General features: G+C 34.2%; 1 protein-coding gene across 1 annotated transcript in view; it reads left to right on the top strand.

Annotated features, from left to right (window-relative positions):
• The first annotated feature begins 1,069 nt into the window (after positions 1-1,069).
• CUNH4orf17 (chromosome unknown C4orf17 homolog) overlaps positions 1,070-21,972 on the top strand; it is a 30,482-nt gene continuing 9,579 nt past the window's right edge. The window contains exons 1-5 of the mRNA XM_039848710.1: positions 1,070-1,126; positions 6,301-6,522; positions 14,329-14,541; positions 16,837-16,901; positions 21,761-21,904. Of these exons, the coding sequence (XP_039704644.1) occupies positions 6,396-6,522; positions 14,329-14,541; positions 16,837-16,901; positions 21,761-21,904 (549 nt within the window). The 5' untranslated portion in view covers positions 1,070-1,126; positions 6,301-6,395. The remainder of the gene's footprint in view (positions 1,127-6,300; positions 6,523-14,328; positions 14,542-16,836; positions 16,902-21,760; positions 21,905-21,972) is intronic.

The raw sequence follows: 21,972 nt of genomic DNA on the forward strand, positions 1-21,972 counted from the left end.
GGAGCTTTCATGCCAGTCCTGGACTGTTGAACTCTTCTATGTGAGATGTGAGGGAGAAGTAAATCTCTTACTAGCTGTGTAAAGCAAATTCCTAACTGAATCAAAGTGTAATGCCGAAATGCCAAAATTGTCTTAGAAAATCCTTTAAATCCCCCTAAAATACAGTAAAGTAGTATGGCTCAGGTCCTGAATGGTTTATAGGCATGCAGAGATGTTGAGCCTTTAATTCTTGGGGCCAGTCAAGAAAGTAGACTAAATGAGGCTTTGCCCTTGAATTGTTTAAAATTAATATTTGCCCTTCAGAAGACATGGCTATTAGAGACTGTAGTTCAGAAATCATTAACAGGTATGATCTGAAAAGAAAAATATTGGGAAACACCAGTGTATATAATCCTGAGAGCTGACAGCAACATATGTATATGTACTATATATGTGTATGCACATATATGAGATTACTATGTATGAATCTATCTTTGCTTTTCACAGGCAATTTTATGACTTTAGCTGTGTTACTTAATGTTTCCTTATGATTTTTAATTAACATTTCATTTTTTTTTTCAAAGCTCTTGAACAAGTCATTAGCACAGACATCTTAACTGCTGGAACAGGCTGATTGGGATATTTTTAAATTCATTCACACTTTCTTGCTACAGGTTTTAAAGGAGCTAAGTGAGATTACATCTGCATGGTGTGTGTTCTTTAAGGAGAATTGTGGGGAGAATGATCCATATGATTAAAATTGCTCTTCCTTTTCTCTTCTCTTTCTCTTGCACTTGATTCAACTCTATTACACGTCAAAAGCTAAGAAAAGTCACTGCTGCCACACGGTTTTGTCAAGCTGTGGGTAAATGGAACTCTGAGAAGAATGACAAGTGGAGAAGTTCTGGAACTTTTATTTCTCTAAGGAATGTTATCATGTTGCTAAGCTATGTAGTGTATCTTAACAACCAGGGAGCCACATAGGATCCTTGGAGCAAGAGTGGGAGAAACTGGAGAGAGACAGCCATATTCTTTTGGAAGCAGTAGACATTAGGCTGTCTCTGCCACCTAAACACTCCCATCTCGAGTGCAAAGATTTAAGGAAATCAAGGACAACTCGGTACAGACCCATTTGGAGACTTTTAGGGTATGAACAACCTTGAGTTCCTGTCAACCAGATGATGTTTTAAAACTGTCCTCAGGTACAATTTTAAATTCACCATTAAAATAATTTTCAAAAATTTTAGGTATGATTTAGTTAAGGAACCTTAAGTTCGTCTTCTTTTTAAGACTACATAAAAGCCAAATAAGTTTGTTTTGAGAAAACGGGGTATTATTTTTTAAAGTAAATCACCTATTTCCTGAGGAGATCATACAAATAAAAGATGCGAAGTTTGTGGGATAAAGACATTTATTCTGTGGGAAACATTTTACTTTATTTAATAAATATGTATTGAGCATATACTATGGAAACTTGAATTAGATCATTGCCTGCTTGCGCAATGCCTGAAAGTAAACACAGGAATGTAAAAAAAAAAAGATGAAGGTGGGAACCACCTTAGAGAAAGGTAAAGAAGCCTTTTGGAGAAAGTCTCGTTTAGACAGAGCAATGAAAGAAGTGAGGGATGAAACCATGGGAAGATCTGACCGGCATGCATTCTAGGCTAGGGGATCTGCAAATGCAAAATAGTTCAGCCTTCATCACGTAAATAATAATCTTTACTTCCCTGGGAATTCATAGTAACTTTTAGATGTTCATTGATCAGACATAGTATTCTTCTTTTATAAGCATAAGGTTTATATATATGCTATTTTGAACCTAGAATATTAATATCTAATAAAGATTTGTACAGTATTTTCTAATAACAATGGTTAGAATTAGGACTAGATGGATTAATAATGTGTTTAAACCCTCCTATTCTGAGGACTTTGTGTCAAGTAGCCTAAATGAAATTCAATAATTTACTAATATAGAGATAAAATAAAGAGGCTATAGGATGGGAAATATTGCTCTCAAACGTACTTACACAATTCCCTGAATGGCGAATGGTAATTTTAATTAGATTTTTCCACAGAGTTGCCTCTACACAGCGTTTTCTTTTCCTCTTCAGAGTGAAAACAGAGTGTTAGCATCATAATTAAGATAGAATTATAAATGGAACTCAGTTATTTTCATTCGACAAATCTTTTGGGTGTATCCTCTAAGTCAGGAGGTCTCAGCCGAACTTTTGCAACACGCAGATAGTGAGCTGACACTCTAGATATTCATTTACTAATAACAACTAAAACGTTCATATTTGCAAATTGTTTAGTTTTAAAAAAGGAATTATTAATACTAGGAAGAGTAATTCTCTAACAGTATCTCTGGCATTCGTTGCGATGCCAGTTGCTTATCTGATTGGAAAGACAGATCAGAATCTGCTGATACAGCTCTTCTGAGCAATAGTTACTGATACGTCATAGCCGTACTGATAAAAACTTTTTCGATACTTTCTTTCTCCACAACTTGGGGGTACATTCTTTAAAATTTGGACATGTGATGGGAATGTGTTTTTCATGTGAACATCATCTGTCATTTGTGTCATGAGAAAAATAAGCTGAGAACTGCTCCTCTGTATTATACTGCAAATACCTATTAAGCTAAAATGCTGGAAAGAAGTGTGTGTGTGTGTTTTAAATACACCTATTATTTATTCGTATTTGGGCCACAGTAAATAATCCATGGCACATTTGTAGAAGTAACAATAACTGATTTTATCTCCCAATCAATCCATGATATACATTGAGTGGTTTTGCATTGATGAGTTTCTCTAATATTGGTTTAGGAAGATTTTTAGTGACTTCATTACAAAATAAATGAGATTTCTGATTTTCTAATAAAGATGATATTTATCAACAAGTAGAGTATTTATTTCCTGATCTCCATTTCTATTAAGTTCTTATTTTAATAATACATTCTTTTCATGTTTCTCTTATCTTTGGGGGAAAAAAATCTACCCTTTTATATGAGAATGAATATTTCATCAATTTTTTCCCAGTTTGTCTTAAAAAGTTGTAGTCCAAAATTAATGTTTGGTGTAAAGAGAAATCTTAACAGAGATATTATTACAAACCAATTCATGAAAATCACTAGGCAATAACTTATTAGTCAATTCAAGTGTAGAAATTGGTATAGGCAACAGGTGAAAGGGAAGATGTAGGTCATAATTAATAGTAACTAAAATAGTTTTGCTTTTCTTCAGGCTTGAGGTAGATTTTTAAAAAATTAATAAAATTTATTTTTTAGAATGGTTTTTAAACTTACAGAAAAACTGAGCAGAGAGTTCCATATCTCCCCCTGCCCACTTTTGCCTATTATTAACATCTTGCATCATTGTGGTACATTTGTTACAATTAATGAGCCAATATTGTATATTATTATTAACTAAAGTCCATAGTTTTCACTAGAGTTCAATTTGCTTTGTTCTGTAAACGACTATTGTCATGTGTCCACTATTACAACATAGAACAGTATAGGAGGTAAGTTTCACTGCCATAAAAATCCCCTGTGCTCCAACTATTCATTACTCCCCCATTTCCCTTTGGAACTCCTGTTCTTTTTATTGTCTCCATTGTTTTGCTTTTCCCAAAATGCCATACAGTTGGAATTGTACAGTATATAGCCTTTTCAAATGGCTTCTTTCACTTAGCAGTATTCATTTAAGGTTCCTCCATGTCTTTCCATGGCTTGATAGATCATTTCTTTTTAGCACTGAAGAGTGTTCCATTGTATGACGTACCACAATTTATTTATCTATTCACTATTGAAGGACACTTTGGTTGCTTTCAATTTTTGGCAATTATGAATAAACATTCATGTGTAGGTTTCAGCGCGAACATAAGTCTTCAACTCTTTTGAGGAAACACCTAGGAGCATGATTGCTAGACTATGTTTTGCTTGGTAAGAAACTGTCAATCTGCCTTCCAAAGTAGCTGTACCATTTTGCATTCCCATAAAATGAATGAGAATTCCAGTTGCTCCACATTCTTGTCAGCACTTGGTGTCATCAGTGTTTTGGATTTTAGCCATACTAATAGGTGCATGATGGTATTTCATTGTTGTTTTAATTTGTTATTTCCTAATGACAAATGATGTTGAATAATATCTTTTCACATGCGTGCTCAATTGCTATATGATGATATTCTTTAATGAGTTGTCTGTTCAGATCTTTTGCCGAGTTTTCAATTGGGCTATTTGTTTTCTTACCATTGAGTTTTAAATGTTCTTTGCATATTTTGGATACAAGTCCTTTATCAAATATATGTTTCTCAAATATTTTCTCCCAGTCTATAGCTTGTATTTTCATTCTTTTAGCAGTTTCTTTTGCAGAGAAAGACATAGTTTTGCTCTTCCTCAGGTTTAAGGTAGTTTTAGTTTATTATTGTTAGATGACTTGCTATAATAAATCAAAGTACAGCTTTCTCCTTAGTTATTCATTTACTTCACTTCTAAAAAATTAAGTTTAAATAAGACTCTCAATAATACATAATGTATATTGTGGATTTTATAAAATTTTTAATGATAAATATGGATAAAATATTTATATATTGCCTTTATTTTTTAACATTATTTTGAAACTTCCAATAAAAATGATAAAAAACTTAAAATCAGATTATTAAATTTTCTGTAATCTAAGAGTAAGCACTATAGCACCTTTTGAAATATAAGAGCAAGATGAATTTCAGACTGCACTGTGATTTTCATGAGAATTTGCTACGTTTTTTGCTTGTTGACCTTTTATACCAGAATTTAAAGTATATCACTATCCTTCAAATTAACCTAAAAGAATTAATATGAGGAAGACACACATAGTAGAATAGTTGAATATTCCAGTGGATATGTAATGACTTACAGATTTTAGATGAGTAAGCCAAAATCTAGGAAATAAAGTAATTTATCCATGGCCACTTTGGTCATTAATGGCAAAGCTGGGACATGTATCCCACTTTTTAATTCCAGTTTAGCATCCTTTTCACTCTCCAAACTGCCTATGGTACCCTTTCTCCCCCGATATAGATAAAAATGAACTTATTGACCTGATCGTATAAAAGGTTCCACACAGAAAGAAAAATGAGTAAGTCTAAGGTTTGATTTTCATGAAGTTAAAACTTCTTTCTCATTATTCATAAGTAACAATAAAGAAATATTTTTTATTGTTAGATAATAGTATTTTCTGAATATTGGAATAGTTTTATTCAGCCTAAAATAATTTTAGAACTTAAGAAAATCAGATGTTTTGTAGCAACAGGGCTGATAATTAATATACCATACGCTGAATATATACCATGAAAAATTTAAATACAGATTGCTCTGGTTTAAAAAGATAGTCAATGAACTAAAATTATCTGCTCCAACAAATTCTTGAGGTCAGATTCTAAAATATGGCAATATTTTGATATTGCAAATTATTCTGACCAGAATAATTTATAGATTTTTTTTGTAAATTATTCTAACCTGTCATGGTTAGAAATAAAATGTATATTTTATAATACGGCTGTGATGAATGCAATTTCCATGTAAGACAGGAAATATACAACAAACAGCAGAATAAAATTCAATTAATTCCAAGACTAGTATGCCATCTTTAAGAAAGTTTAAATAACTCTTTCCTATGTTCCTATTCTAGAAATTTTATTTTCCAAATGATTGTGAATTCCCCAAAAGCCATAACATTACCTTTCATCCTTTTGGCCCATGACACTGTAGGTGTCTAATAAATGATTGCTGAGTGATTGAGGGAACACCATTAAACATTACTGAATATTGCAAATGACAATATGCCAAAGGTTCTCCAGTTTATCATCTGTAAATGTGATATCATTCTTTTGCTATTGGATTTCTTTTCTCCTGCAGATTTAACCATCTTCTCAGAAGATGACGTGAATTTAACATAACGATTTTATAAAAGTACAATAGGAAAGGTCCTCATTCAGTTACTTTAATGCAAAGCACATTTGTGGGTATGGTATTTTAAAGCTATTATTTTAATTTACTATATCAAAATTGATAATAACGATGTTATATATTTTTATGTTAAATGTGATTATAGAATATACTTTAAGTTTCTCACATTTTGATTTTTCCAGTGAAAAAATTTTTTGTTCTACCAATGCCTATATCGATTTCAATGTTTACAAAAATTTAGTCTGAAAGTAAAATCACCTCACATTGTTTTGACATGAGAAACAATTCAGTGCAAACAAAGAAGGTGGAGAAATACTTGCTATGTAAGAAAATGTTGAGAACCTCTTGTCAGAACAATTGTCATTCTGTGATTTCAGGGTCTGTGCACCTCTGGAAGTGGGAGTGGGGTTAACAAGACAGACCCCAGACGTTTAGTGCAGCAGTGGAGAGGGGAAACCAATGCTCTGTGAACATGAGCCTCAAATCCCCAACGACTGCCCTTCCGTTTGACACCAAAAGCAGCCATATTATGGCTAGAAATGGAAGTTGTTTTCTAGTCAGGCACACCCCTCATCCCAGAAGGGTCTGCCACATCAAAGGTAAGGTGACTCGGGGTCCTAGAGTGTGTCTCTCTTCTCTACATGTGGGCAACTTGATGATTCTGGTGGGTAAACACAAGGGTACTATTCAAAGTATTTAATCACTGCTGGGGCACAGGCTTTGACTATTGAGACCAGACACCAGCACTGGAGCTAGAGCTAGGCACCCCCTCTGCCAGGCATTCATGCTTGGATTACTCGATTGTTAGGAAAAGGGCCTGGAGAGGTGCCAAAGAGGCCACTCAGAGAACTCAGGGCAGCAAATGACCTAATAGTATGAAAGTATTTCAATATTTCAACAACCTGCACAGTAATACTAAATCTACATGCTAAATATTAGCCCTGGAGAAGCATATATTTTATCCACCCTCCCTTTCTCTTTCCTTTCTTTCTTTTCTTTATCTCCTTTCCTTTCACCCTCTCTTCCTCTCTCCCTTCTTTTCTTCCTAATTTCCTTTCTTTCTTCATCTCCTCCTCCTTCCATCTTTCCCTCTTTCCTTCCTTCCTTCCCTCTCTTTCATATTTTTAAATTTAGTTTCTGTAACAACATATATTACTAGGTTTTTTTTTTTGCCCTACCTCTGTGGTTTCTCCCTCCCAGATTTTATTTTTGCTGAGTCTGCAGTAAATGCTGAGGTCTTCACAGCTCAGTCCTTGGCCATGTTCACCCTTTAGTCAACTGGGACCCTAGTCACAAATCTCAAATACTCTCTATAGGGCAAATATTTTCAAATATGTATCTTAGACTCAGTCTCCTCTTTGAAAATTTAGACCTCTATATTCTACTGTCTACTTGACCTATATGTGAGGCATTGGATGCTTCATGGGCACCTTGAATTATGTTATTTGAAACTGAGCTCTTAATCTTTCTTGAAACTAGTCTATCCTAACTAGTAAATAGTACGATAAATTTGGTGCTTTTCTTTAACTCCTCCCTCTTCTTCCTTTCCCTTTCAGTATTTCATTCGATCTTGTCAATTTTTTTCTTTTATTTTGTAAATTAAGCTACTTCTCTCCACGGCCACTGTTACAGCTCCTTTCCAGGTCGCTATTATCTCTTGCTATGAGGACTACTTTTGCAGTTTGTAGACTCCTAACTGCTCTACTTCCACCTTTACCCTCACATAATCTATTTTCCATAGAACAGCCAGAAAGATCACATTAAAATGTAAACTTAACTGTTTAAATATCCTACCTAAAACCCTTCAGAGGCTTCCTATGCACTTGGGATAACACTGTTTATGTTGACATAGGCTAAAATGTTCTCTATGATGTGGCCTCTGCCTCCTATGACTCATCTCATAACAATACCCTCCCAGCCTCTCATTATATATATCCCACACTGGTCTTTTCTAAGTTCCTAGAATGTGAAAATTAACTTATGGATTTTCATTCATACTGTTTAGGCATAGAGCCCTTTCCCTCATTATTTGCTGTTCTTCATTTTTTGGGTGTTAGTATAAATATTACTTAAAAGAGACATTCCAGGCTCGACACCTTCAATCTAAATTAGATTTCTTTATGGAATATTCTCATAGTGCCCTATATTTTCTGTTAGAACATTTGTCTTAGATCAGGTTCTCTGGAAATAGAACTGGGAAGGAGATTTGCATGAAGGAAGTTTACTGGGGAGTGCTCTTGGGAACAACATGTATAAGGCAAGGGGAGCAGGGTTAGGTAAAGGTTGAACTGTGATGCAGATACAATAGAGGCCTCAGTCAGTCCCACAGGGATCAGTGGATGGCTCTGGAGAGGTGTCTCAACTGGAGGCAGAGGGGTCAAGCCTTTGTAACTCCATCAACCACTCATCGCTCAAGCTCCCCTTGTGCATGGGAGCTCCCTTCAGCTGAGTGCAATTCTCAGAAAGGGACTCAGCATGAGCCATCAGTAGCTGACACACCTGGCAGGTGGCAGATGGCTGCTTTGGTCCTGAAGGCATAATCTAGGTACGTGGTAGGTACATCACAGCATCCACTACAGCAATTATTGTAGCTTATGACTAAATATTTTTTATTAGATTAATATCAAGTATCTTCGACTAAACTGTGAGCTCCTTGGACGTAGGAGATGTATTTGTTTTGCTCACTACTCATTTTGATTTCCCAAGGAGTGGCTGCCACAGGGGAGGTGCCAAATTCTTGTGGAAGGAAAGAATGGAGTTTAAATTACATCCAGATAAAAATGTAGAGCCACTGACAGATTTTAAATAGGATTTACATTCTACCTCAGCCATCTAGTAGTTGTGTGTCTTTGTGCAAGTAATTTCATTCAAAAAATCATTTTTATCTGTATCGTAGAAAGTGGAAGAGAAGCAAGCCTCACTGGCGGTTGTGGAATCGGTTAAAAGACTTGATTCGGTCATCCAAGTGAGAAGGGATGAGGGGGATGGGCCAGGACAGAGAGAAGAGCAGACCAAAATATGGGGTAGAGCAAGAGGAAAGCCCAGATGAGCAGCACAGAGAGAACAAGCGGAGGGTTGTGAGATAAACAAGATTCAAGGAGAATAGCTGACTGAGTGACGATCAAAGACAAATTCTTAAAGGAGACGAGAAAAATGAAGGCCAAAGGAAAGCAAACAGATGTTAAAATAAAGAAGTCACAAATGGCCTATTGTCTTGGCAAAATCTAAGGACAGAAATTTTCAAAACCCACATGAGACAAACATTGCATTTTAGTTAGAACTTTTTTTTCCCTATGAAGGCAAATACTACTAAGATGAGAATATTTTTTTTCTGACTTCAAATACTTGAAAGTACTTGACATATACCTCTTCTATATTTTATTTTTTATTTTTATTTCACTTTTTCCCTTGAATTATAGCTATAATGCAATATAAAACTGTTCACAGGCAAAGGACTGACTTCGATGTCTTCAAATCCCCTGCAGTGCCTGTCACAAGCCTCACTCATAGTAATATATGTTCACATAGAAATATGTTCAAATGAATAGAAAAGTTTCTTAGGAAATCTTTCAAGGATATACCTGCTAATTCTAGAAAGCTTGGTAACTGGAATTGAAATGAAAAAGAGAAGAGAAGCCAGCTGCTTTATTTTGACTATTAACAGCTATGTTAAAAGTCAACACGTGCTTTGAACCTATACTCAGCACAAGGACACTACAAATAGTTTCAATGGTTTTTTTCCCCCAAAATCATTCTAATAATTCATTTTACCAACATCCAAATGTTCACTAAGGGGGTGTCAGGAATGCATTTCACAGAAATTTTGATTGAGAAATATGCATGATAAATATTAAGAATAAGCAGAACTTGGACAATTATTGGATTTAGAGGCTGGGAATGATGAAAAAGAGTAAGAAGTCTAGAATTACTATTAGGTTTTTAGGTGGCTGACTGGGTGGATAGTGCACCAACCAATTAGTCTTAAGCATACACAGGAGGATGGGAGATAAGATGATAAGCTTCGTTTCAAACATGTTGTACTTGGTGTGCTGATAGAAAAATTCAGGAGGAAATGGCCAAGTAGATAAATGGATATAAAGACTTGGAGCCTATGGATTGGATGGGGCTATAAAATAGGTTTGGAAAATCAGGAACATATAGATTAAAGAAACTCCAACAGAACTCTGTAAAACACCAGGGATGGACAGACACAGAGAACTCAATGAGAAACAGATAAGAAATGGCAGAGATGCTTAGTTGCAACCAGAAAAATGTTGTCTCTGAAAATGGAGAGAAATAATTTTAAAGAAAGTGGTAACAGTATATGGAGTCATTCATAGAAAGATCAACGCATATATAAGATAACATTTTCCACTTAATTTACAAACTAGTGATCTCAACAAACTCCATTACATAGATTAGGAAAACCCTGAATTTATAGACATGATTATATTAAAATCTTACATTTACTGAGCAGAGGTTTTCAAGCGGTATTCCTAAGAGTTCTGGATATCCAGGTAGGAGACAAAGGTGGAATAAAATGTGTTTGAACAAAGGGCACAGTAGCCAAAGAAGTTTGAGTATCACTACTGTGTAGTTCAAAGCATATTTAGTCATGAGATTAAATGAGGCTTTTCTTATTTCAGAATTTTTGTTAAAGCCAAATTGTGAGATCATCTATGCATGACTTGCTAAGGGGTGGAAACAAAAAACAAAAACAAAAACAAAACTGGCCCTGCCTTGGTAGCCATTGCCTACCTCCAGGCTCCTCTCTTACTTTAGAGAAGAGTAAAGGTTCATAGAAAGAAAATAGTGAGGATTTCTTTGAAAAGAGTCATTGAGGTGCTGTGTACTTCCCCTCCATGCCAGTAAGTAGTAACTGCCTTCACCTATACCTGCAAAGCTTTCTGGAGAACATCATATAGAGAACGAGGTATCACTGAGATCTCACTGGCTAGTTAGATGCTCGCCTCTGCTCTACAACCTTTCTGCAGTGTAATATGGGGAGGCTATTCTTGGGGTGAGCCTGTCCTTTGTCTTTTAGGCTATGGAGGAAATAGAGAATAGTGTCTGACTCTCTAAAATCTAAAGACAAGAGCTGGCTGAAACTACCTGTGTCGGTGGCACAAAGACTAGAATTGTTTTCCCACAGAAAACTGGACAAGGGGTTTTGTTTCCTGGGAGCTAAAGTGGACACTCAGGAGGCAGCTGGCCTAGAATTGTCTTGAAAGGACCCAGCCCAAGAGGATTAACTGCTATAACAAAACAACTCCAGCCAAAAGAGGCTGGATGACATTTCTCTTGGGGTCAAGGGGAGAAGGAAGAGATGTTAGTGACTCTCTGGTAGGCACATTATCCATGACAGTGAACGGGGTCAGAGAGCTCCTCAGCTAGGGCTCTCCAAAGAACCCACGAAAGTACCTCATGAGAGGAAAAGTGAGCATTTCTTTTCTGTCTCACAGATGCCTCAACACTAAATTAAAACACTGTTAAGCAAATAAGACTTTGTGTTCCCTTTACCGCTCTTCTGTCCTTCACACCAACTCTGGAAGAGCTAGAAGCAGTGAGTGGAGGAGGAAGGGTGAAAGAGCAAGGTGAGGGGAAGACAGACCACACGCCCTTCCTTCCTTGTTGGTCTGTAGAAGCTGGGTCAGCATTGGCCTGGGGTAGAGAATAGAAATGGAATACTAATACTTTTATAGCACTAACTATGCTAATATTAAGTATTTGGTATTCTTGATGGAAGATTTTGTACACAAAGATTATTTGCAATTATTTATCTTTAAATTAATTTTTAAATTAAGAATGCCAATACTTTTTGTTTTAACTTTTAAAATTTAACTTATAAATTTTATTATTTAATGTATAAATCTAGTAAATTTTAGCAATCAAGGGAATCTTTGATTAATATTTGGTCCCATTAAACTTAGTTAATAAATGCCCTAAAAACTTTAAATGTCAATTACTCATTAAATATATTTAATTTCTTTTTAAATCTTTTACATCCTTAACAAGCAAATACTCACCAAGCTGTAAACAACTCCTGTAAATTAAATAAATTAAACTTATAAATATAGACAAATATATTATTTAAAATCTTTCTTTATTGTTACCAACTTAATATTTTTATACTTCTCTATTTAAAACCAGAAATGTAAAACCATTTTCTTATATAGATTTTAAGCTATAAATGTAAAGCTAATTTGTTAGATAGTCTAATATGCCAAATTAGCTTAAATGTTATATATATTTAAAGACACACGTGCAATGGTTTTACTAAACTTAACCCATGAATAAGAATAGTATACATTTTTCTTATTACCAATTCTATCTTTAATTGGAAACCTTCCCAATGTTAAAGGACACTCATCAAGGAAAGAGACCAATTATACTGGACCAAAAACAAAATTAGAGTTACTTTTTTATCAAACCAAAGTTACGTATCAAAGAATTAGGCAGGGATGTGAGATTTGAATCTTTACTTGGCACTCTCCCACAAGGTGAGCCCTTGTTTATAATCACTATGGCACAGAAACTTGATGCCTTATAGGAAGAGCTTGTCTTTCTTGGACCCATGATTCCACGACGTAATTCTCCTGTATATTCAAGGAAGTTAACAAAACACCCACCAAGATTGTCCCTAACCTCCTTCACTACTGGACTAACTTTAAATCAGTTAATATTGTCCCATTTGACTCTGAAACTGCATAAATGCCATTCCATTTGACCTTTCACAGATTTTTATATAATTGTTTTCCTAAGTCTTGGATAGATATAATCTGAATTTTTCTTACTACTTATGTTCAGATGTATAGATGATATAGATAGATATAGACATAGATATAGATGATATAGAGATATAGAGATATAGAGATGATATAGATCCATTTATATATTAAAAGGTGTGAATGAATAAAGAAAATAAAGCTGAAAAAAAGTAGAGATGGAGGGAAAAAGCCCTCCAACACACACAGACACACACAGACACAGACACAGACACACACGCACATTTTACTAATTAAAGGAGGTAGCAGAGAAAATAGAGATTTTTCCATTTGTTTGTCTCTGTGTTATGTTTTATATAATTCATTTGATAAGCAATTTATCACGAAACACCTGGGCCAATCACTAACCTGAGTGTTTAAGATAAAGTGATAAGATGTGGTACTGTCTTTAAAATTTTATTTTCATTTCTATTTGGAACCAGTTACTATCAGTAAAGTTCAAAGTATTAGAGTAAATAAAAGCTTTATATTTGGCTATGTAAATTGGCTATGTTATTCATTCGTTTAACAATCGTAGAGTACCTTCTTTGTGCCAAGCACTAGTCCAGATATGGGAATAGAGCAACAAATGAAACAGACAAATCCATGCTTTCATGAAGTTTATGTTCTAGGGCAGCTCAGCTCAGCTCAGCAATGTGCACTTATATGACAGGAGACAAATGCTATAGGAAGAATTAAAGAGCATAAGGGGACAGAGTGTATTTCAGCAAAGACCTTTTGGATGTGATTTGATCAGATAAATGAGAGGAGCATGGACCAGTGGTACAAGAGGGAAATTAGGAAGAATGGGCAACTATGAAAAACACTCTTGAGAAGCTTCCTGTGCCACTTCTTATGAAACAAAGCAGTCATCTATTATATTATTATATTGCTCATTAACATAGAGCAATGTCCTGCCCATTTCCTAAGCCATCCAATTTGACATGACATATTATTGAAGTTAAAAGGACAACCTGTCTATAAATCAATATTTTAGCCAAAAGCAAATAGCCGTTATAGGAAAGGGAATGAACCCAGAAGGCTCCGACATGAGAAAGGAGATTCTTCTGTACTGCATTTTTCCTTCCTTCCTTCCTTCCTTCCTTCCTTCCTTCCTTCCTTCCTTCCTTCCTTCCTTCCTTCCTTCCTTCCTTCCTTCCTTCCTTTCTTCCTTCCTTCTATTCCTAGCTCCAACAGCTTTTTACCTTCTGCCAGTACAAAAGAAGAGTACCTCTTTTAAAAGACCTTGCTACACTGAGACTTCTTGAATGCTTTCAAAAATCTCAATCTGATATTCATGAAGAGGACCAACATAATCTCCTCTTCATAATCAAAACTTAGGAAATGAGAGGTCAGTGTGGGATAGAGGCAGGTCTATTCCACTTGACTCTCAGACCAAGATCAAAGGTGTGGGCCTGATCTCAAGGCTAACAGATGGCAGAACATTTTAAGGAAGCATGTATTGCCAAATATAATTTGCTACACTGACTTTCAAAGACTAGCCCTGGTTCGTACAATTTGAAGTCTGACACCTTATGTATATTTAACAACATCTGGTTGGGTGAGAAATTGCTGATCATTCAAAGAAAACCTGCCCCAAATCTAATCTCATGTTTGGTCTTTTTATCCTTACTCACCTAGGTTTGAATAACATTCCGATCTGTACTGTGAACGATGATGAGAACTCACTGGGAACATTGTGCGGTGTTGGCCAGTTCAACCACTTAGAGAAGGATGAAGTACCATTTGCCAAATGCAGTCAACCACCCACCACTGCACCCCTGGAGAGCACAGTCAGAGGAGTCTCACCAGCCCCAAACAGTGTCAAAGTGCCCCCATCACGGCCTCATTCTGGTGAGTCCCTCTCAATTGAAGAAATCTTTCCTGAGGCCTACTGCAAACTATCAAGGGTGGGGGTGGGGAGTGGGGAGTGGATCTATATAATTGTTAATATAGCTGTGGTTTTTTTAAAACAGTCATGAAATTTTCTCACTGTGAAATAGGTTATTCATTATAAAAAATTTTTCACTTATCTAATCTCAATTCAGTAGTTCAAAAATAAAGATTATTATTAATTAATTAATTGTGTCCAAGACATATTTGGTGTGGTTCTAGTCTCCAGTCCCTACAAAAATACCTAAGACATACCAAAAATGAATGTTTGGCCAACATTGATAGGGAAAATACTTCAGACAAAAAATGAGCCTGGGAAACGCAATAGGGATGGAATTGCATGTTTACATATCCCCACTGGATGGTCAACTGTTAAGGTTAGGGTTCTGTGTTCTTGCCGTTCTTGGTATCTCTCCAGGTTCTAGCATAACGCCTGGTCTTTAGTAAACAATTTAATTCATTTATTAATGTTTTCTGAAGTAAAATAAAGAGGGATTAAAAAATACAGCATAATGGCTATAGTTATTATGTATTGTGTATTTGAAAATTGAGTGTGGATCTTAAAATTTCTCATCATAAGAAAAAAATTTGTAACTATGTGAGATTATGGATGTTAACTAAATTTATTGTGATAATCATTTCACAATATATACATATATCAAATCATGTCATACATCTTAAACTAATACAAAAAAAGCACAGTATGACAAAATGTAAAAATCAAGGTAAAAAGGAAAGAATTCTGGATGTTAGAAATTATATCCAGTTCTCTTTCTCCTACCCTGTACAATTCTATGACGTTACTAAAAGTTTCAGAGCATATGAAAATTATTTTGGCATAATATGGTAAAATATATGTTATTCAAAAGGTAACAATAAGAGGGATTATTAATAGAGTACTTACTCCATGATCCCATTCTAAGGTCTTCTCATTTGGTAATTCTTCGCCTTCTAGAGAGTTCCTCTTCTTTCCTTTCCACTAGCAATGAAGAATCAAAGACCACTTATTTACCTTCCTTCTGGTGTGTCTTATATTGTGAAATGTAGAAACTTAAAAATTACATTTGCAAGAGTCCCTTGATGGGAATTAGCTGTTGGCATCTGGTAAACTTTATATCACAGATGTGGGACTAAAGTCATCTTTTTGGTTGATGTCTGCTATCATAACTGGAGACATGAGGTGTTTGTTTGTTGCTACAACATCCCAGTGTTCAAATTCTGTATTTATAGGTGTCATAAAGCAAAGTCAGCAGATATGGTGGCTTTCTGATTGCAGTCGCAATCCAGTACCTAATTTTTAGCCTCATGGATGTTATGACAGCAAATTGAAGTGGCAATGACCTCCTGACTCCCCTTCCTCCCGATTGTGATAAAGACTGTGCCCCACTTGGTGGGCCAGGTGCAAGGTGTTGTTCTTGAAATGATTTATGAAGGATCAAGACCAGAGCTCACTGCTCCGGCCCTTCCAAAGATGTTACAAAACAACTAATTCCCTGTATCATTTACATTTTCGCTTAAAATAGCTAGAGAGGTTTCTGTTTGCCACAAGAAGACACTAACAATAGACTCACACCTATTAACTTTGTTCTCCCTACTCTAAGTAATGAATTCAATTATCGTGTATATACGCAAAATCTTTTTATCTTTAAAAAAAATTGTTAACTATGGCTTCAGTAAAAAAGATAGCATTGCTTACACAGAATATACCTTTAAATTAATGCAAAAGAAAATTAAGCAAATGTTTAAGTGGTTTTAGGTAATTTAGAGAGATTTAGTTAGATGACTATATGAAATAGGTGGGGTTAAGAGACTGATGAAACAGGAAATAAAATAATGTAATAATAATGCAGCACACCACTTCACTTTCTGTCTACAGGAAAAAGATCACATGTATGCACTGTCTTTAATTAGAGAAAGTGAAAGTTATACGGGTAGGAAACAGAGAAAAACATTTCTGACACTGAAATATGTACTTTTAAAAATCAGTTTACCTAGACCAAGAAGCTGTTGCAGTATTTCTTTATATCATCTTCCCAGGCATGGAATTAGTTTTGTAATATAAATATGCTTTTATTATGTTATTATAGAATAATTCTACCTGCAGATTCTCTAATGTTTATAAACAGGTCCTCAGTTGCCCTTAATTAAAATTCAGGTGTACTCTCATCTATTTCAGCAACTGATGCTGTATATGGCAAGTGATAGATTTTTTTTGTTTGTTTCATCTAAATATATTTTTCCTCAATATCATTTCAGAGCCCTGTAGAAAAATCAAGGAGTGCTTCAAAACTTCCAGTGAGAATCCCTTGGTAATTAAAAAGGTAAAAAAAAAACTATTTACACCTACCTACTTAGTTTGACTTCTATCATTCCCTCTCTTTTTCTTCACAAAATTTTCTGCAAAACCAATGTTTTTTACAGCTTTATTTAAGTATAATTAACATAATATAATGTGCACATATTTAAAGTGCATGATTTGATGAGCTTTGACAAATGTATATCCACGCCTGGGAATCTACCACTGAAATCAAGAGCATTAAACATATCCATCACTCCCAAAAGTTTTCTAATGCCCCTGGCCCCACTATGGGCAAAAATTTATCTGCTGTCATTAAAGATCTGGCATGTAATTTTTAGGATTTTTATATAATGAAATCATATGCTGTGTGGGTTTTTTTTACTGTTTTCTTTAACTCAGCATAAATACTTTAAGATTCATCCATGTTGTTATATGCCTAGATAGTTCATTCCTTCTTATTGCTGAGGAGTATTCAATTGTGTGGGCACCCCACAATTTGTTTATCCATTTACCTGTTGTTGAACATTTAGCCTGTTTCCAATTTTTTACAAAGGTGATACGAACATTTGTGTACAAATCATTGTGTAAATATACATTTTCTTTTCTCTTGGGTAAATACCTACGAGTGGAATGGCTGGATTTTATAGTAGGTGTATTTTAAGAAACTGCCAAAGTGTTTTTCATTTTACATTCGTGCCAGCAGTGTGTAAGACTTTTATTTCTTCCACATCTTTAGTATGGTATTTTTATTTTCATCAATGGGTGTGTGGTGTGTAATGGTATCTCATTATAGTTTTAATTTGCATTTCCCTAATGACTAATGAGGCTGACATGTTTTCATATTAATTGCCAACTACATATCTTTTTATAGAAAGTGTGTGTTTAAATCTTTTGCCAACTTTTAAAATTGGGTTGTTTGTCTTGTTATTATAAAGTAAAAGTTCTTTTTATTTTCTAGGTATAAATATTTTGTCACACACACATTTTGCAAATATTTTCTTTTAGTCTGAGGCTTCTTTTTCTAACTGTATCTTTTGAAGAAGCAAAATTTATAATTTTGATGAAGCCCAAATTTTTAATTTTTCTATTATAGTTTCAATGAATATGCTGTTTATCTATCTATTGTGCCTTATTGCAATGCCTAGAAGTTCTAGTGCAATGTCGAATGGAATTGATGAGAGCATACATCCTTACCTCACCCACATCATAGGGAGGAAGTATTCAGACTTTCACCACTAAGCATGATGTTAGTTTACTGTATTCATAAATGCCCTTATCCAGCTAAGGAAGTCCCTTTCCATTCCTAGTGTTCTGAGAGTTTCTTTTTTAAATCAGAAATGAGGGATTTTGCTAGATGCTTTTTCCGCATCTATTTGAGATGGTCATATTATTTTTCCCTTTTAGCCTGTTTAAAAGGTAAATTACATTGATTAACTCTCAAATGTTAAACTAAACTTGCATTCCTGGGAAACACCCCACCTGGTAGTGATATGTTATCCCTTCCATATATTAAATTGTTTAGCATTCTTGTATCTACATTCATAAGGAATATTTTCAGTTTATTTGTAATGTCTTTTCTGATTTTAGTATCAGCATAATACTGGCTTTGTAGAATACGTTGGGAACTCCTCTTTAATATTCTGAGAGATTTTATGTAGAATTAGTATTATCTGTTCCTTAAAAACTTAACAATTCTTCAGCAAATCCACTGAAGCTGGAGTTTGCTTCGAGTCAAGATTTTTAACTATAAATTCAATTTCTTGTTTTCATAGATGTAGACTATGCAGTTTACCTATTCTTTAGTGAGTTTAGGTAGTTTATGTTTTTCAAGAAATTTGTCCATTTCATCTAAGTTGTTGTATTTACTGATACAAAGTCATTCATAAAATATCCTTTTAAGGATTTTATGATCTATAGAAATGTTCTCTGATGCAACTAGCTAGAGATTTAAGAGTTTTATTGATCTTCTTAAAGAATCAGCTTTTCATTTAATTGATTATCTCCATTGTTTGTTTTGTTTCTATTTCATTGATTTTGGCTTGTATCTATAAAAAATGAAAGCTTACGTCATTGATTTGAGACATTTTTCCTTTCTAATAAAAGCACATATTATTATAATTTTTTTCTATAAACACTGTTATGGCTGCATCTCAAAAACTTTATGTTGAGTTTTCATTTTCATTCTGTTCAAAATACTTCCTAATTTTCTTTTTAATTTCTTCTTTGACCCATGAGTTACTTAAAATTTTGTTATTTACTTTTCAAATATTTTAAAGATATTAAAGGTTTTAATATATCACATAAATGTGATTTTAAAGATATCCCATAAATATGCTTGATTTCCAATTTAATTCCATTGTGGTCAGAGAACGTACCTTTTTTAAAAATCTTAAATCCCATGATCATTGTTGATTATAAAGGTACTCTAATCTTCATGATGGCTTATCAATAGGATTTCCGGTAGTAAGCACCAGCATCAGGGATTCTGAGATTTTTAAATTCACAGTGATGGGGATCAGGTAACAATGAGGTCTAGTCATACTGGATGAGAATGTCTTTGAACTTTGGAGTTGAACTGGTAGGTTGCATAAATCTGGGCCATATGACCACCATCCTTCACATGGACATGGATGCCTACACGAGCTAATCAATTCTGTCCAAAATACTTTGAAATTTTTTAAATTTATTAAGATTTGTTATATGGCTCAGAATATGGTTGACCTTGACAAATTTTCTGTATGCCCATGAAAAAAAAGTTCAGTCCAATGTTATCGGGTAGAATGTAATATAAGTATCAATTGAGTCAAGTTCATTGATACTGTCATTCAAGTCTTCTATGACGATACTGATTTGCTCTCTATCTATCAATTATTGAGAGGGAGGTGTTGAAATTTCTGACTATAATTGTGGAGTTTTATATTTCTTTTTTTTTTTCTATCAGTTTTTAATCATGTCGCTTGAAGCTTTCTTATTAGCAGTATAACTTGTTAGGTTTATTATATCCTCTTGATGAAATGACTCTTCAATGACTGTAAAATTATTATCTTCCACCCTGACAATATTCTTTGATTTGAAATTTATTTTGTTATAGAATTGTTTAGGTTTTCTATTTCTACTTGAATTGATTTTGGTTAACACATTCTTTTTCTAAAAATTATTTATTTTGGATAAATATTCAAATTTATTGACAATGTTATATATCATATCTTCATAGTCTTTTAAAATATCTCAGGATCTCTAAGATGTACCCTTTTATATATCAGTCTTGTTAATTTGTGTCTTTTTCTTGATCAGTTTCAAAAGAAGTTTACCAACTTTATTAGTATATCGAAGAACTAATTTTTCCTTTTTTTATCCTCTATGTTGTATATTTTTTATTTTGTTGATTTCTGTTATCTCTTTCCTTTCATACACTTTATTTAATTGTTCTTGTAGGTTCTTTTATCTTTCTAATATATGTATATATTAAAGCTATAAATTCTCCTCTGAGGATTGCTTTAGCTGCTTTCATAATTTTTGCTACATAACATTTTCATTAGTATTAAGTTAAATTTTTTTCTAATTTGCATTATAATTTTTCTTGACTCACAGCTCAGTTGCTGGATATTGTATATGAAAAAGATATTTGTGGGAATCTGAAGCCCATGGTAAATAGATTTTCTTCCAGAAGAATTTGTGCTTGCTTCTATAGGAAGCCAGAGGCTCTACCAGCCTAGATCAATTTAAACTGAGTTCAAACCTTGACCACAGGCTATATTTCTTCAAGGACTGTTACATTTCTAGGTCACCTTTGCCTTGAGAATATAGCCGTGGGTGGCTCTTATCTGGGTCCTTAACTTTGAGTCTAGTTTTTTAAGACTTTTAAGTTAAAAAGAGAGTTCTCATTTTCTAGAGTCAGACAATGACTTCAGGGTAAAAATGGCTACTGTACTGGATACACCTCAGGCTTTTCACTTCCCCTTCACTTTTGACCTATTAATTCCTAGATTATTCACTCCTTGATAGTGGGTTTAAAAAAAAAATTTAACCTGCTTTTTTAGTTGTATTCAGTGGGAGGGTTAAAGCAAAAAAAAAAAAAAAATGTACATTACTATTTCCCAAAACTGGAAGTCTACATAATAAACTTTAACAAAAGAATGCACCCAAATAAAACATAGCTTTTATTATTCTGTCAATTCCAATTATCACAGTCCCCGATTATTGACACACTCAGCCACTAGCTTCCATGTGTCTTTATATACCACTCACTTCTGAAGGTTAAAAAGCTTTTCTTGGAATAAGCACACAGATCTATAACTCTTCTTAGACTTAAAGGTACTACAAACTTTTTTAAAAAATTGCAGTGTATTTACCTCCCAGAACAAGAAAATAGACTTTCTATTTCCTCTTCCAACTAATCAAGGGAAGTAATTTAGTTTACCTCTCTAATTCCCCAGCTCTCAGCTGACATTTAGCAGAGCAAGGAAGCAGCAGTTCACACCATATAGTCTTTTATCAGACACAGCATAAAACCTCTTGGCTTTCTTTTTCGGTCATAAAAGAAATATCTTCCCAACTCAACAGAAATCTCATGTGTCATACGTTGGCTGTTACCTGAAACAGGAATATAAATAAAAATTACACATTAAACATTTAAAATTTATTATCTTGATGTTCAACAAAGGTTTAAAATGTTTTCACAAAAAGTAATATATTACCATTTGTTCTATCTCCAAATGCCAATATTTGAAAATTAAATAATTAAAGGAAGAGTAAAATTAACCTCTTTTTACTTTTATGTATGTCTCTCATTTAGCTACAACATTTCTCATTCGTTTTAATTTTTATATAAAATATAAGTGGATGCAAATGCATATTGATTATATTGTATCTTTGATTTAGGAAGAAATTAAGGTAAAAAATCCACCCTCACCACCAAAGGCATGCTCTACAGCTGGCTCTGATACTTCAGAGGTGATGAGTACCAAGACTAATGTCAAAGAGAACACCATATGCATACCAAACTACCTGGATCAGGAAATCAAAGTAAGAGGCAGGTTTATTTAATCCATAACTTGGGAACAGCATGAACAAACAAAAATATTATATCACTT

The sequence above is a fragment of the Pteropus medius genome, unplaced genomic scaffold (genome assembly GCF_902729225.1).
Source record: "Pteropus medius unplaced genomic scaffold, Ma_sr-lr_union100, whole genome shotgun sequence".
Lineage (NCBI taxonomy): Eukaryota > Metazoa > Chordata > Mammalia > Chiroptera > Pteropodidae > Pteropus > Pteropus medius.